This window comes from Ceratotherium simum, chromosome 9 (assembly GCF_057802395.1).
Source record: "Ceratotherium simum simum isolate JZ-2026a chromosome 9, ASM5780239v1, whole genome shotgun sequence".
NCBI lineage: Eukaryota > Metazoa > Chordata > Mammalia > Perissodactyla > Rhinocerotidae > Ceratotherium > Ceratotherium simum.
In genome coordinates, this window is record NC_141908.1 from 76761784 (window position 1) to 76774979 (window position 13196).

The 13196-nt window shown below is 44.0% G+C and overlaps 1 protein-coding gene and 1 pseudogene across 2 annotated transcripts in view; one reads left to right on the top strand and one right to left on the bottom strand.

Annotated features, from left to right (window-relative positions):
- Positions 1 to 4564, bottom strand: part of LOC147916347 (shugoshin 2-like) — a 33837-nt pseudogene extending 29273 nt beyond the window's left edge.
- Positions 4487 to 13196, top strand: part of LOC106800147 (aldehyde oxidase 1-like) — a 71394-nt gene continuing 62684 nt past the window's right edge. Inside the window, exons 1-4 of one of the 2 annotated variants that reach the window (XM_087435569.1) lie at positions 4487 to 4607; positions 7178 to 7235; positions 9590 to 9686; positions 12149 to 12257. In XM_087435569.1, the coding sequence (XP_087291695.1) occupies positions 4563 to 4607; positions 7178 to 7235; positions 9590 to 9686; positions 12149 to 12257 (309 nt within the window). In that variant the 5' untranslated portion in view covers positions 4487 to 4562. The remainder of the gene's footprint in view (positions 4608 to 7177; positions 7236 to 9589; positions 9687 to 12148; positions 12258 to 13196) is intronic. The other variant, XM_087435570.1, reaches the window with a different exon arrangement.

Genomic DNA, 13196 nt, shown 5'->3' on the forward strand with positions numbered 1-13196 from the left:
AAAAAAATCTGGTTCCATTTTCAAAAGCTGTATGTAATAGAACATAAGAAAAGATTCAGTCTTCTGTAAAGTTAAAAAAAAAGAAATATTAGTGTGAATTGATGCTTTTTGCAATCCTCTTTTTATAATTATGTATTTTTCCAGCTGTGTCCAATTTTCTAAATACTATTTCCCATTCAGAGGGACCAGGGCTCTTGGGAGCAATGGCTGATTCCAAGTCTGGGACAGGACAGAGACGAGGTGAGCCTGGGACGTCTTGGGCCAGAAAGCAGGGAAATTGTCACAACCTCATGTGACCACATCAAAAGGACACAGGTTCTCATTTGAAGATGTTTCCATTGGCCTGAGATGGGAGAAACTGAACATCAACAAGAATGATGACTGCAGTTGGTTAAAACATTAACTATACAAAGTCATATGTTCATAATGATACTCAAAAAAAAGGACAAACAAAACACAGCAAAGCATAATGGATACCACTGGAAGTTGCTAGGACACTAAGTCAATTCTCCAAAAATTTCTAGTTTAAGGGAAAGTAGTGAAAGTTTACCTTGCCTTTCTGGTGTGAATTTAATTTCTGCACAGTCAGTAGCTCCAGTGAATAGTGATAATTCTTCGATTCAAAAGAATCTCAGCTGATGAATGCTGAGGAAGGTTAGAATTAAAGAAATTACTCTTTTGCAACCTGCTACGAAAATAAGTGCTTCAGGCGAAGGTCAGCAATAGATGGTGAAAGCGCGAGGTGCGATGTTCACGGAGAAATTCCTTATGAAGAGAGAACCACTGACCCCGGTGATCAGTCTTAGCATCGCTGAGAACGAGACAGCAGACACCATCTGCCTCCCGATATGCTGCAGTGTCAAATGTAGGCACCACCTGTGAAGTATTTTTACTCCCCCCTAAAAACTGAATCAAGGCTTCAGATCGATATGCAGTGTACAGGCAAGAAGACGGATGGAAGAACACCAGGGAGAAGCCTCCAGCCATCCTCAACATGTGTTCATTCTACTGGACAACCCACCTCCATTCTTCTTCACCGTGCTAATACATTAAAAACGGGGAGTGGGTGAGGAGACTGTTCTAGATTAAAAGAGATGAAGAGACAACAAGCAAATAGTACATTGAGTAGAAATGAACTGTAAAAAGACATATTTTAAGACACTAGGAAATTTGAGGATATTAAGAAAATATTCATTTTGTTCGATTTGATATGGCATTTTGGCTTAGTGAAAAAAAAAAGGTTGTTGGTGTTTTTTAACGTGTACTGAAGTATTTAGCGGTAAAAGAATGTGTCTGCGATTGGCTTTAAATTACTCCAGAAAAAATACAGGAGTATGGTAAAATGTTGACGAGTTTTACAGCTCAGCGAGTGAGGTGTGCAAGAATGCTGGTTGTACTCTTTTATGTATAAGTTTGGGAAATTTCCATAGTAAAATTTGTGTGTTTACATAAATGAAATCACACAGGAACACATTCTAGGCATGCTCAGTGAAAAGAAGTCTGGAAAATAGTTTGATCCCATTTGAGTTTTTAAAAGATGTAATAGCGCAGGATTCAAAAACGTACTGATAGACCTAGAAAGTTAACAGTGGTAAATTCTAAGTCATGGGGACACGGGGTTTTTATTTTATGCTTTTCGGTATTTTCCAAATTTTATTTTTAAAAAGTTTTTCAAGATGTTTTACATCTCTGTTGATATTTATCAGATAAACTTCTTGGTTATTTACTGAATAAACTGTGAATAATGATAACACCTGAGCAGTGCACTCCCCTCACAGGTCCCCTCAAGCTTTAGGTTCTAATAATCCCAGCCTCTTCCTTCTTTTACCCCAGCTGGTTCCTGTGCATTGCTAGAGAGAAGGCAAAATGATACAACCTTTATAGAAAAGATTTTGACACTATCCAGCAAAATTACATACCCATATAAAATCATTCAACCCAGAAATCCCACTTTTAGGAAACTATACCAAAAACCCTCTTGACAAAGTACAAAAATTGCACTATGGCGTGGTTTCTAACAGCGAAAAAGAAAAGAAAAGAAAAGAAAAGAAAGGAACAATGTAAGAAACCATCAATAGTGCACAGCTAACTTGAAAGCCACCTGCAATGGATGAAAATAGCTATCAACTTGGTGACTAACAGAGATGCTTGACCTTAGAAAAAACATTTGAATTTGTATCTTTATGAGGGTGTACTCTAAGGAGAAAAAGAACTGTAAAAGATCTTAAACTTTCCTTCACTAGTCTTATTGCTGCCATAATATTGGTGTGGCTTTTTTGAAATAGATCTAAGGACGGATTAAAGCAATTATGTTAAAGTTTTAGAACCAAGATTTTTGGCATAAGCAAAAAAATCCAACAAGGTTAAAAAGAGTCTGCAATCTTAAATTTTAATTAGAAATATTAGTGTGAATTGATGCTTTTTGCACTCCTCTTTTTAAAATTATGTATTTTCCAGCTGTGTCCAATATTCTAGGTACTATTTCCCATTCAGAGGGACCAGGGCTCTTGGGAGCAACGGCTGATTCCTAGTCTGGGACAGGTTAGAGATGAGGTGAGCCTGGGGCGTCTTTGGCCAGAAAGCAGGGAAATTGTCACAACCTCATGTGACCATATCAAAAGGACACAGGTTCTCATTTGAAGATGTTTCCATTGGCCTGAGATGGGAGAAACTGAACATCAACAAGAATGATGACTGCAGTTGGTTAAAACATTAACTATACAAAGTCATATGTTCATAATGATACTCAAAAAAAAGGACAAACAAAGCACAGCAAAGCATAATGGATACCACTGGAAGTTGCTAGGACACTAAGTCAATCCTCCAAAAATTTCTAGTTTAAGGAAAGTAATAAAAGTTTATCTTGCCTTTCTGGTATGAATTTAATTTCTGCACAGTCAACAGCTCCAGTGAATAGTGATAATTCTCCGATTCAAAAGAATCTCAGCTGATGAATGCTGAGGAATGTTAGAAGTAAAGAAATTACTCATGCAATCAACCAATAAAATAAGTGCTTCAGGCGATGGTCAGCAATAGATGGTGAAACCTGAGGTGCGATGTTGACGGAGAAATTCATTATGAAGAGAGAACCCACCGACCCTGGTGATCAGTCTTAGTATCGCTGAGAACGAGAAAGCAGACATCATCTGCCTCCTGACGTGCTGCAGTGTCAAATGTAGGCACCACCTGTGAAGTATTTTTACTCCCCCCTAAAAATTGAATCAAGGCTTCAGATCTATATGCAGTGTACAGGCAAGAAGACGGATGGACGAACAAAGAACATCAGGGAGAAGCCTCCAGCCATCCTCAACACGCGTTCATTCTACAGGACAACCCACCTCGATTCTTCTTCACCATGCTAATGCATTAAAAACAGGCAGTGGGTGAGGTACACTGTTCTAGATTAAAAGAGACTGAAGAGACAACAAGCAAATAGTACAAGGAGTAGAAATCAAGAGTAAAAAGACGTTTTTTAAGACACTGGGAAATTTGAGGCTATTAAAAAAATATGCATTTTGTTGGATTTGATAATGGCATTTTGGCTTAGTAAAAAAAAATTTTTTTTTTACTGTATACTGAAGTATTTAGGGGTAAAATGATATATCTGAGATTGGCTTTAAAATACTCCAGAAAAAATACTGGAGTATGGTAAAATGTTGACCAGTCTTACAGCTTAGCGAGTGAGGTGTACAGGAATGCTAGTTGTACTCTTTGTACTCTACAAATTTTGGAAATGTTCACAATAAAAATCGTGTTTACAGAAATGAAATGACACAGGAAAATATTCTAGGTATGCTCAGTGAAAAGAAGTCTGGAAAAGAGTTTGATCCCATTTGAGTTTTTGAAAGGCATTAAGGGCAGGTTTCAAAACGTACAGATAGACCCAGAAAGTTAACAGTGGTACATTCTAAGTTGTGGACACACGAGATTTTTATTTTCATGCTTTTCAGTATTTTCCAAGATTGATTTTTAAAGTTTTTCCTGATGTTTTACATCTCCATTGATATTTATCACGTAAACTTCGTGGTTATTTACTGAATAAACTGTGAATAATGAGAACACCTTTTTTTTAAAACTCAGTTTATATCAAGGTCGCTCTTGATTTTAAACAGCAACTGGACTAGTTATCTCTAAAACTGCGAGGTCAAGTTGTAAACCATTCCTTGTCCTGAGCTCCTCTCCCGCAAAGTCGGGGTCACGGTGCTGGTGTATCAACTACTAAGGGTCCAGACTGCAGCAGGCGCGGGGGCAGGGGGCACCGAGCCCTCCTCTTCCCGGACTTCAGATGCGGCTGCAGAGCCGCTGAGCCTGTGCACTAAGGTCGCGGCCGCCGCCCCGGCCCGGGGGAGCCGCGGGTGCCGCCAGCGGCCGCGCAGGCCGGCGCCGGTGACGCCTCACGTCCGGGGAGGGCCGTTCCCGGCGACGCCTTCCGGGCCCTGAGCTCGCGCTGCGGACTCTCCGCGCCGGGCTGGGGCGCTGCAGGCTCCGGCGGCCGCGCTCACTCGCCCGCCCGCGTCCCCGCGTCCGGCTGCCCTCCCCGGAGCGAGCCCGCGCCCGGCGCCATGGCCGGGGCGGGCGAGCTGCGCTTCTGCGTGAACGGCCGCCAGGTGAGGCCCCGTGTCCCCGTGTCCCCCTCTGCACAAGGGGGCGAATAAGAGCACCTTCTCCCCTGGACCTGGGGTGAGGACTGGGCGCCCTGGAGGCTGGTTACCGGGGAGCCTGGCGTCCCGTCAGCGCTCGGCCTGCGGGGGTGATTGTTGACACCTGCACTGGGAGACGCTCTGCTTCGTGGTGGAGCCAGGACCTGCCCAGAAGTGTCGAGGGGTCAAAAAGCGGTCATGGAGCATTATGTGCTCAGAAAACGTAGGGTCTTGATGTGAGGAAGGAACCTGGAAAGAGCTGTCCATTGCCTAGTGTTTCCCGGGGTTTTGGGATAATTGTGATGGGGGTAAAATTTCTAGGAAAGGTGGACATTGGCCATGGGGGACAGGGGAGGATGGTTACTTGGAACAGAGAGTGGGAAGGGGTGTTAGATGACACCCCCCCCACAGGAGAGAACATTTGAGCAGGGCTTTGAACGACCTACAGAATTCCGCCAAGTAGAGAGGCGAGGAGGGCTTTCTGGACAGAAGGCATCCCGCATGCCGACGTGGTGAAGGGTAGAAGTCCGTGCAGAGCTGGGAGCAGCCAGTTCTCCCCTGTTACGGGAGTTCAGGATGCGTGGGGTGAGTGGCAGGAGAGGACGGGCCGTAGATCAAAGAGGCCTTGTAGGATATGCCACGGAATTTGACTTTCTTCTCGTATCCCAGGAACTCTTGAATATAAATTCACCTCAGACCCACCCAGCGTGCCCATTAAAGATGCACATTTTCTGGTCCCCTCTCCCAGAAATCCTTATTCCATAGGAGTTTCTTTTTAACAAGCACCCTGCGTGATTCAGGAATTGCCAGCGTGGCAGTTGGCAGCCAGGAGCCGGTGTTGCATTTCAGCAGACACAGGAGGTGACCAGACTCGGATTTTAGAGGTCACTCCGGTAGTGGAACGGAGGGTGGCGCTGCGGGTGCCGAGAATGGGGCAGGAGACCTCTCTGGTGGCCTTATAACGGTTCAGGGAGGAGGTGCCCACTGTGGATTCCAGGGAGTGGCAGTGGAAGTGAGGGGCTGTAGAGACTCGTTTTGGAAGTGTAAGTGGCAGGACTTGGTGACAGTGATTGTGGTGCATTGAAGGAATGTAGAAGTTGTAAATAGCTCGGGTTTTAAGCTTCGATGCCCTAGCAGGTGGAGCAGGTGGTGAGGCTATTAAATGAGTTAGGGAAACGAAAGAGAGGAGTAAGTTTGGGAAAGAAATAGAGTTCCATTTGAGGGCCAATTAAGTTGGGGATGCCTGGGGGCCTCCACACTCTTCCTTGTATTACAGTGTGTGTACACACACACACACACACACACACACACACACAATCACATCTCCCTTCCTATACGGCGGACTCCTCCAGGGCACAGATCTGACGGTGATAATTGGCACATGCCTCACTTTGTAGGCATATGGCCACTTAAAATTGAGGGTGAGGAGGCATCCACAGAATAAGCACATGTCCCCTCCTCACCTACTTCCCAGAGGGAAATTCATATAACATGGTGAAGGGTGAACTTTACTTCTGAAATTCCAAAGCATCAAGCTTCTATTTGTTCTGTGAATCCAAAAGAAATCCAATTGTTTTTGTTTTTCTTTTTTTTTTGGCGAGGAAGATTGGCCCTGAGCTAACATTTGTTGCCGATCTTCCTCTTTTTGCTTGAAGAAGATTGTCGTGGAGCTAACATCTGTGCCAATCTTCCTCTATTTTGTGTGAGGCACCACCACACCATGGTTTGACAAGTGATGTGTAGGTCTGCTCCTGGGATCTGAACTTGCAAACCCTGGACCGCTGAAGCAGAGTAGATGAACATAACTACTATGCCACTGGGCCTGCCCCAGAAATCCACATTTTTAATCAAAAAAGAGAAAACACAGTCGCTTTGGAAAACCTAACCCATCATGACATTTCAGTCATGCCGTCCCTTGGGCACTGCTGTTCTGTTGCTGTGAGGCTAGGCTGCCCACGCAGACTAGCTTCTGAAGTGAGCCCTTGCTTGCACACCTTTGTATCACTTGGCGTACACATTTTATCTTCTCCTTTGTTTCTTTGATTTGGGGGCCACGGTTGGGTGTGATCTCTTTCTGAAAACTGGAATTCTTTGAACATGATAAACAAACAAGTCCTTTTTAAAAACTAAATCAATTTCTCAGATGGTATTCTGTTCTAGCAGCCACCCCCACCTCCTCCTTCTCTACTCTGCTCTGCTGATATCTTTTGCCTCACGTGCTTCAGACTCTCTAAGAGAAGCTGGGCAGGAGTCACTGGTGTTCTGTTAGTGGAAACAACTGCTGCCTTATTGAACAGTGATGATTCAGGACCTAGGACAGTGCAAAGTGGTGGAGGGGCTCACGATTTAGACTCCACACGTAAGAGAGGTGATTTGTACATCACAGGTGTTCCGTAAACATTAAATCAACTTGAAAATATGAGTAGAAGAGTTAATTAATGTACATTTCCATCAAATTAAGATGAGCCTGCCAATGCGAATATCACACTAGCCCTCTGAACTTTACGTGTATAACTCTTATTTTCCTTCTGGTGCAGGTGATAGAAAAAAATGTCGATCCTGAAACAATGCTGTTACCATACCTGAGGAAGAAGCGTATCCTTTTTTTGCTTTGAGTGTGTGCATGTGTGTGTGTGTGTGTGTGTGTGTATAGCTCTGATATCCTCATCAGTTTATGTTTCACATATCTTTTTTGAGCCACACTGAATCATATTCCCTACAATTTGGGTTTCATGTTCTTCTTTGAGAAAGTCCTATGTCTTAGTTGTGTACGCAGCGCACAATTGTGGCTGTCAGAAGAACTGTGTTCCTTCTAATCTCTGTTTTGGCACTAAATGTATTGTACAATAATGAGAAGCTAGCAATGGGAATTAAAGCAAATGTTAAAAGGGCTTAATTAAGCATCTTTAGGATTAAGAGTCACAATATTGACAGTCTATCTTCAAGGATTAATAGTCATGCCCATTAGAGAAAGAGAGCACAGAAATATCCCGAAAGGAAAGTAAAAGGACCATGGAGAAATTACACCTGAAAATGTTACTTTAGAAAAGCTTTCTAAACAAAAGTCACCTAAGGAATGGATTCTTAGCCTGCTGTGCATGAACTCCAGCGGGCTTCCAGAGGTCTGTAGACCCCACAAAATTATATGCAAAATTGTGTGACAATGGGAGTGTGTACATTTTTTCCCCCTGGAGAGAGAGAAATTCCCAAAGAGTCCACAACTCAAAATGCATCAGTAACTATATTCTGAGGGTCATTCAAGATCTTTGGACGTAAAAACGATGAAAACTGATTTCCTGGTTATCCACGGTGGCAAAGTGTAATATTTAAGATTTGGTTCACTTGTGGGTGACGGAAACTCCCAAATAGCACTAAACCAGATAGAAGATAGAAGCTTATTTCATTCTCATTGTGTTAGTTCAGGTTCTCTGGGAAGCAGACACCAAAAAATGGGATTAAATGTGCACGGGTTTTATTAGGAGAAATGCCTGAGTGAAAGGAAATAGGGAGGGAGCCAGAGAAGGCTTAGGGAGCCATTAGATCACAATGCAAGTCCGACCTGTAAGGAAGAGAGGGAGAGAAGGTTGAGTGGAAGGGTCTTAGACTGCTGTGTGGTTTAAGGCGTGTTCATCACAGCCATTGGGGATGGTTGACAAGTACCCCCATGTCTCTCCATAGCTCTGAGCCAGTGAGGGAGCAGCCAGGGAGGCCTGACCTTAATGAAAACTGGGGAGATAGATATAACAGAGCAGCATCTGGGTCTCACGGTCCATTACCCCCCTGTTGAAGGAGGTCTGTGAGGCACATTCTCGTGGCTGTCACACTCACATAAGGGAATCCCAGAGGTAGGTGGATCAGGGCTAGTACAGCAGTGTCACAACGTTATCAGGGAACCCAGCTCCTATGTCCTGCGGCTCCCCCTTCATCAGCGTGCAGCTTTCTCCTCATGGTCAGAGATGACTAACTGAGGTCCAGCCATCGTATCTGCATTCCAGCCAATAGGAAGAAATAAGAGATGGAGAAGGGGGCACCTCTCTCTTTTTGAGGACATTTCCCTCCTGGAGGCCATACACAACATTTATGCTTATATCCCGTTGGCCGGCTTTGGTAATGACCCCACCTTGCTACAGAGGAGGCTGGGGAAATGTATTTTTTATCCTGGGCAACTATGTGCACAGCTAAAAACTTGGGGTTTCTATTACCAAGGAAGAAGGAGAGAACAGATATTGGGGAACAACTAACAGTTTCTGCCACGGAGAGATAGAGAAATATGGCAAACATGGATAATACGACACATATATTCCAAGAACGGTTTACAATTTGGCGTTTTCCTTTGTATGTTATCAAAAACACAGATAAGGGGGCCGGCCCGGTGGCGCAAGTGGTTAAGTGCGCGCGCTCCACTGTGGCGGCCTGGGATTCGCCGGTTCGGATCCCAGGTGCGCACCGACACACTGCTTGGCAAGCCATGCTGTGGCGGCCTCCCATATAAAGTGGAGGAAGATGGGCACCGATGTTAGCCCAGGGCCAGTCTTTCTCAGCAAAAAAAAGAGGAGGATTGGCAGATGTTAGCACAGGGCTGATCTCCTCACAAAAAAAAAAACAACACAGATAAGGATGAGAACAAATGTGCACTGTACTCGTACTTTCAAATACTCAAGCACTTAAATTTATAGACTCTTCTTTCTTTTTTAGTTTTGCTCCATTTTTAGCTACCTGAGGTCCAGTTGTTTTGAAAGGGAGGAGACTAGACATAACACACAAATGGAAATGAAGAATTTACAGGATTCTAAATAATAGAGCTAAGACATACATGTATCATTTGATAAATATGTATTGAACTTAACAATACATTTAAGAGTATTTGGTGTGTGTTGTCCTCTGAGGTCACAGCTATTCTAGAAAGAGAATTATGGAAAACCCACGATCTTTAACTATGCTTTCTCCAGTCCGACTGACAGGAACCAAGTATGGCTGTGGAGGGGGAGGCTGTGGCGCCTGCACGGTGATGATCTCACGATATAACCCCATTGCCAAGAAGATAAGGTACCTTGCGGCAGAGTCCAGATACCTTGAATTTTTGTAGTTTTGAACTTTGTTTCATTCCTTCCTTTAGTAAATATGCATTGAGCACTTACCATGTGACACGAACTGTGCTAGGCATTGGGGGTACAGTGATGAACAAAACAGACATGGTCTGGGGAATATGAATGGGTTAGAAGAAAAGGGTACCATCAGTGAGGATAACATACGGTCAGAGAAGCCCCTGTTGAAGGGTGAAAGGCTGTCTGACTCCCTGTGGTGTCTGAGGAGGACAGGAAGGGCTGAAACGGCAGTGAAGAATAATACCATCATCACACTCTTGTGTTACTGTTACCTGCCCTTGCCCCTACAGACGCCTTCTCCATACGTCAGTCAGAGAGGCCTGTTACAAGTGTAAACCAGATCACAGCACTCTCCTACCTAAAAATTGCCAACAGCTTCCCATTACATGTAACATCTTCTCTTTATGTTTGATATTTATCCTTCTTCAAGTTTTCCAAGTTTCTTGGATCTGTGGGTTGATGTCTTCTGTCAGCTTTGGAAACTTATCAAGCCATTATGTCTTCCAATATTTATTCTCTCTCTCTCTCCTTCCCCACTCTCTGAGACTCCAATTATGCATATTTTAGACCATTTTACATCATTCCACAGATATCAGAGGAGAGCTAAGCATCTGAGCACTGGTGAGATTTCGAGGTCTGCCTGTGTTTCAAAGCCAAGCCACCTGCTTCCTGAACTCTGGGAGATGCCACCCTGCTTTACAGCCTGGCTGCCCACTTTTTAGGTCACTGGGGAGTTCCCTTTGCTCTCTTGTCTCACTGTCTCTGCTTTGGGAGATCTCTTGCAGCCATGCCACCCTGTCTTTAGCATCTGGAAGCTGGCAACTGCCCTACACTCTGTGAAGCCTGAGAGCCTGCAGTTTTCTCTCAGTTCTGCTCTCTCTCAATCCGCCTTGTCCCAGAGCCAATGTGCCTGGAGAGTTCTTTCAGCACTCCTTCCCTGCCCCATTTTTAGGCTGTTGTCCTCAGCACTCAGTGAAGTCTGGTGGGAGAAGAGTTTGGGGAGAGTGCAGTCCAGCGTTGTATTTTAATTTGTGGCATCAGCCCACATGTAGCTATTAACAATTTGTTGAATGTTGGTCTGGGTTCTCCTTATTCCTGTCTAAGGCAGAGTCCTCCTCCTCTGTCCGTTGCAGGCAGAGATGAGAACAGCTGTATCTCTTCTCTCTTATGAAGGGCTTGTGCTTAATGGAGTTTAGTTCATTTAAGTTTTTTTTATGTACTCAGCATCTGATGACTTTTTAAAAACCTATGAATATGTAGCTTATGTGGCTTGTTTTGGTTTTTAAAATGAGAGTGAGCATTCCTATATATTTCTGTTTATGCCTGTAACCATTTCTTTCTGCTACATCCATAGAGGTGGAATTTTATGTAAAGGAGTGTGTGCACCTTGAAGGTTTTTGTGCCTTTCAGTGAAATGTCTCCCAGAGGAGCTCTAGATCAGTTTACATTCTTTATTTTTCTTTTTTTTTTGCTGAGGAAGATTCACCCTGAGCTAACATCTTTTGCCAACGTTCCTCTTTTTCCTTGAAGAAGATTTGCCCTGAGCTAACACCTGTGCCAGTCTTCCTCTATTTTTATTTGGGTCACTGCCACAGCATGACCGCTGATGAGTGGTGTAGGTCTGTGCCCAGGAATTGAACCCATGAACTTGGGCCACCTAAGTGGAGCATGAGAACTTGACCAGTAGGCCATGGGCCAGCCACCTCAATTTACATTCTTATCAGAAGTATGTAAGTTCCATTTTCTGAAACCTTTCCTAATTACGCATAGTACAATTTTTTAAAATCTTTGTCATTTGCTTTGATAAACGTGGTGTTTCTAATTGCTTAATTTGAATCTCTTGATTATTTTTGAATTGAACATTTGTTTCAAGTATTTATTGGCCGTTTGTAGCTCTGTTTGGTGAGTGAGAACTTTTCAGGAGTCATTCTGAGTTGGACATTTTCCAGCACTAGGTTTGTGGGATTGAGGAGTTGTGCATCCCACACCGTATTTCTTCTTCTGAAGCACAACATCCAATCCACTCTATTGCCCAACAAACCCCTGGCCCAGCAGCTGCCTAGAAGATGGAAGATGCTCTTGGTGATTGGTCTCATGTGACTAGAGAGGAGACTGTCTGCCCCTCATTCAAGAGAAAAAGACACATTAGAGGAAACTGTTCTGGAGTTAGAATTAGGAGACCTCATTTGATGCTGTCTCTGACACTCCAGCTGTGACCCTGAGCAAATCACTCTGACCCTCAGACTCCACTTCTGTTAAAAGGGCCATGAGCTAAGGACGAAAAGCATGTGCAAAGCCTGGGACATTATACAAAACCTGCCCCATTAGAGGTGCTCAGTGAATGCTCAGTCCCCTTTCCCACTGGATGCAATGTAATTTCTTCTTCTCTTTTGCATTCTGAAGACATTATCCAGCCAATGCCTGTCTGACCCCCATCTGTTCTTTGCACGGTGCTGCCGTCACCACAGTGGAAGGCATAGGAAGCACCAAGGGCAGGATTCATCCTGTTCAGGTGAGGGTGTGCCTCTTCCTCATGGGGCTTCTGTGCTTCGAAAACCATTAATGACATGGTGAGTCCCTGAGAGGGCTACAGCAGGGCGGTCTGGGCCCTTCTGCTTGGTCACTGTTGACAGATGAAACCAAGCCGGGGCCAGGGGTGAAACCTGGGCCGTGTGGGTGTTTTGTGACTGACTTCTTGGTAAAATGCTCTTGGAAAACTAGAGGACTTTCTCTTTTTAAAGAAAACCCTGACATCACTGGGTTTGTTTTCTACATTCTAATTAGATGGGACCTGTTCATCTTTCATCTTCCAAACTCAAAGAAACGAGAGTCATGTGCATTGAGGCATATAATTTTGTTGTTTTTTATAAAGTGGAAACTAACATGATTTTAAAGCTGAATGAAAATCTCAACTACCAAAAAGATTCATTAAATTTAAGCCTCGTTGAGAAGACAGATAATAGGAATTGTCAATGAATTTTGAGGCTTTTCTCCTAAGGCAGCACCTTGTTATAACTTTGCCTCAAGTGAAAGGGCACCTCAGATGCCTGACTGAAATTACTTAGACATCACCCCCTAAAAATGCTATTGCTACTTGTTTTTATCTAGGTGTGAGGGTCACTAATGAGGAGAGGGTACAAGAGGGAAACAATAGGGACAATATAGAAAATGGGCAAACTTGAAGTTCTCTGGACCTGAAGGAATCTTGGGTTCTGTGTATTTTCTATGAACCTCATCACCTAGCGGGAGCAGGTTCTGCCTGGAGACCCTTGTGAGACTTGGCTGTTCAGAGGCAGGAGAACAGCCTTTCATCCAGTAACTGCTGTTGTTGCAGCATAGCCAGAAGACGGCTTCCAAATGGGGTTGGAGCTCTGAACTTAGACTCCAGAGAGAGAATGCTGGGGGAGAAAGTTTGGAAGAGAAGTAAAGAAATAGTGTTTTCTTCTTGAGT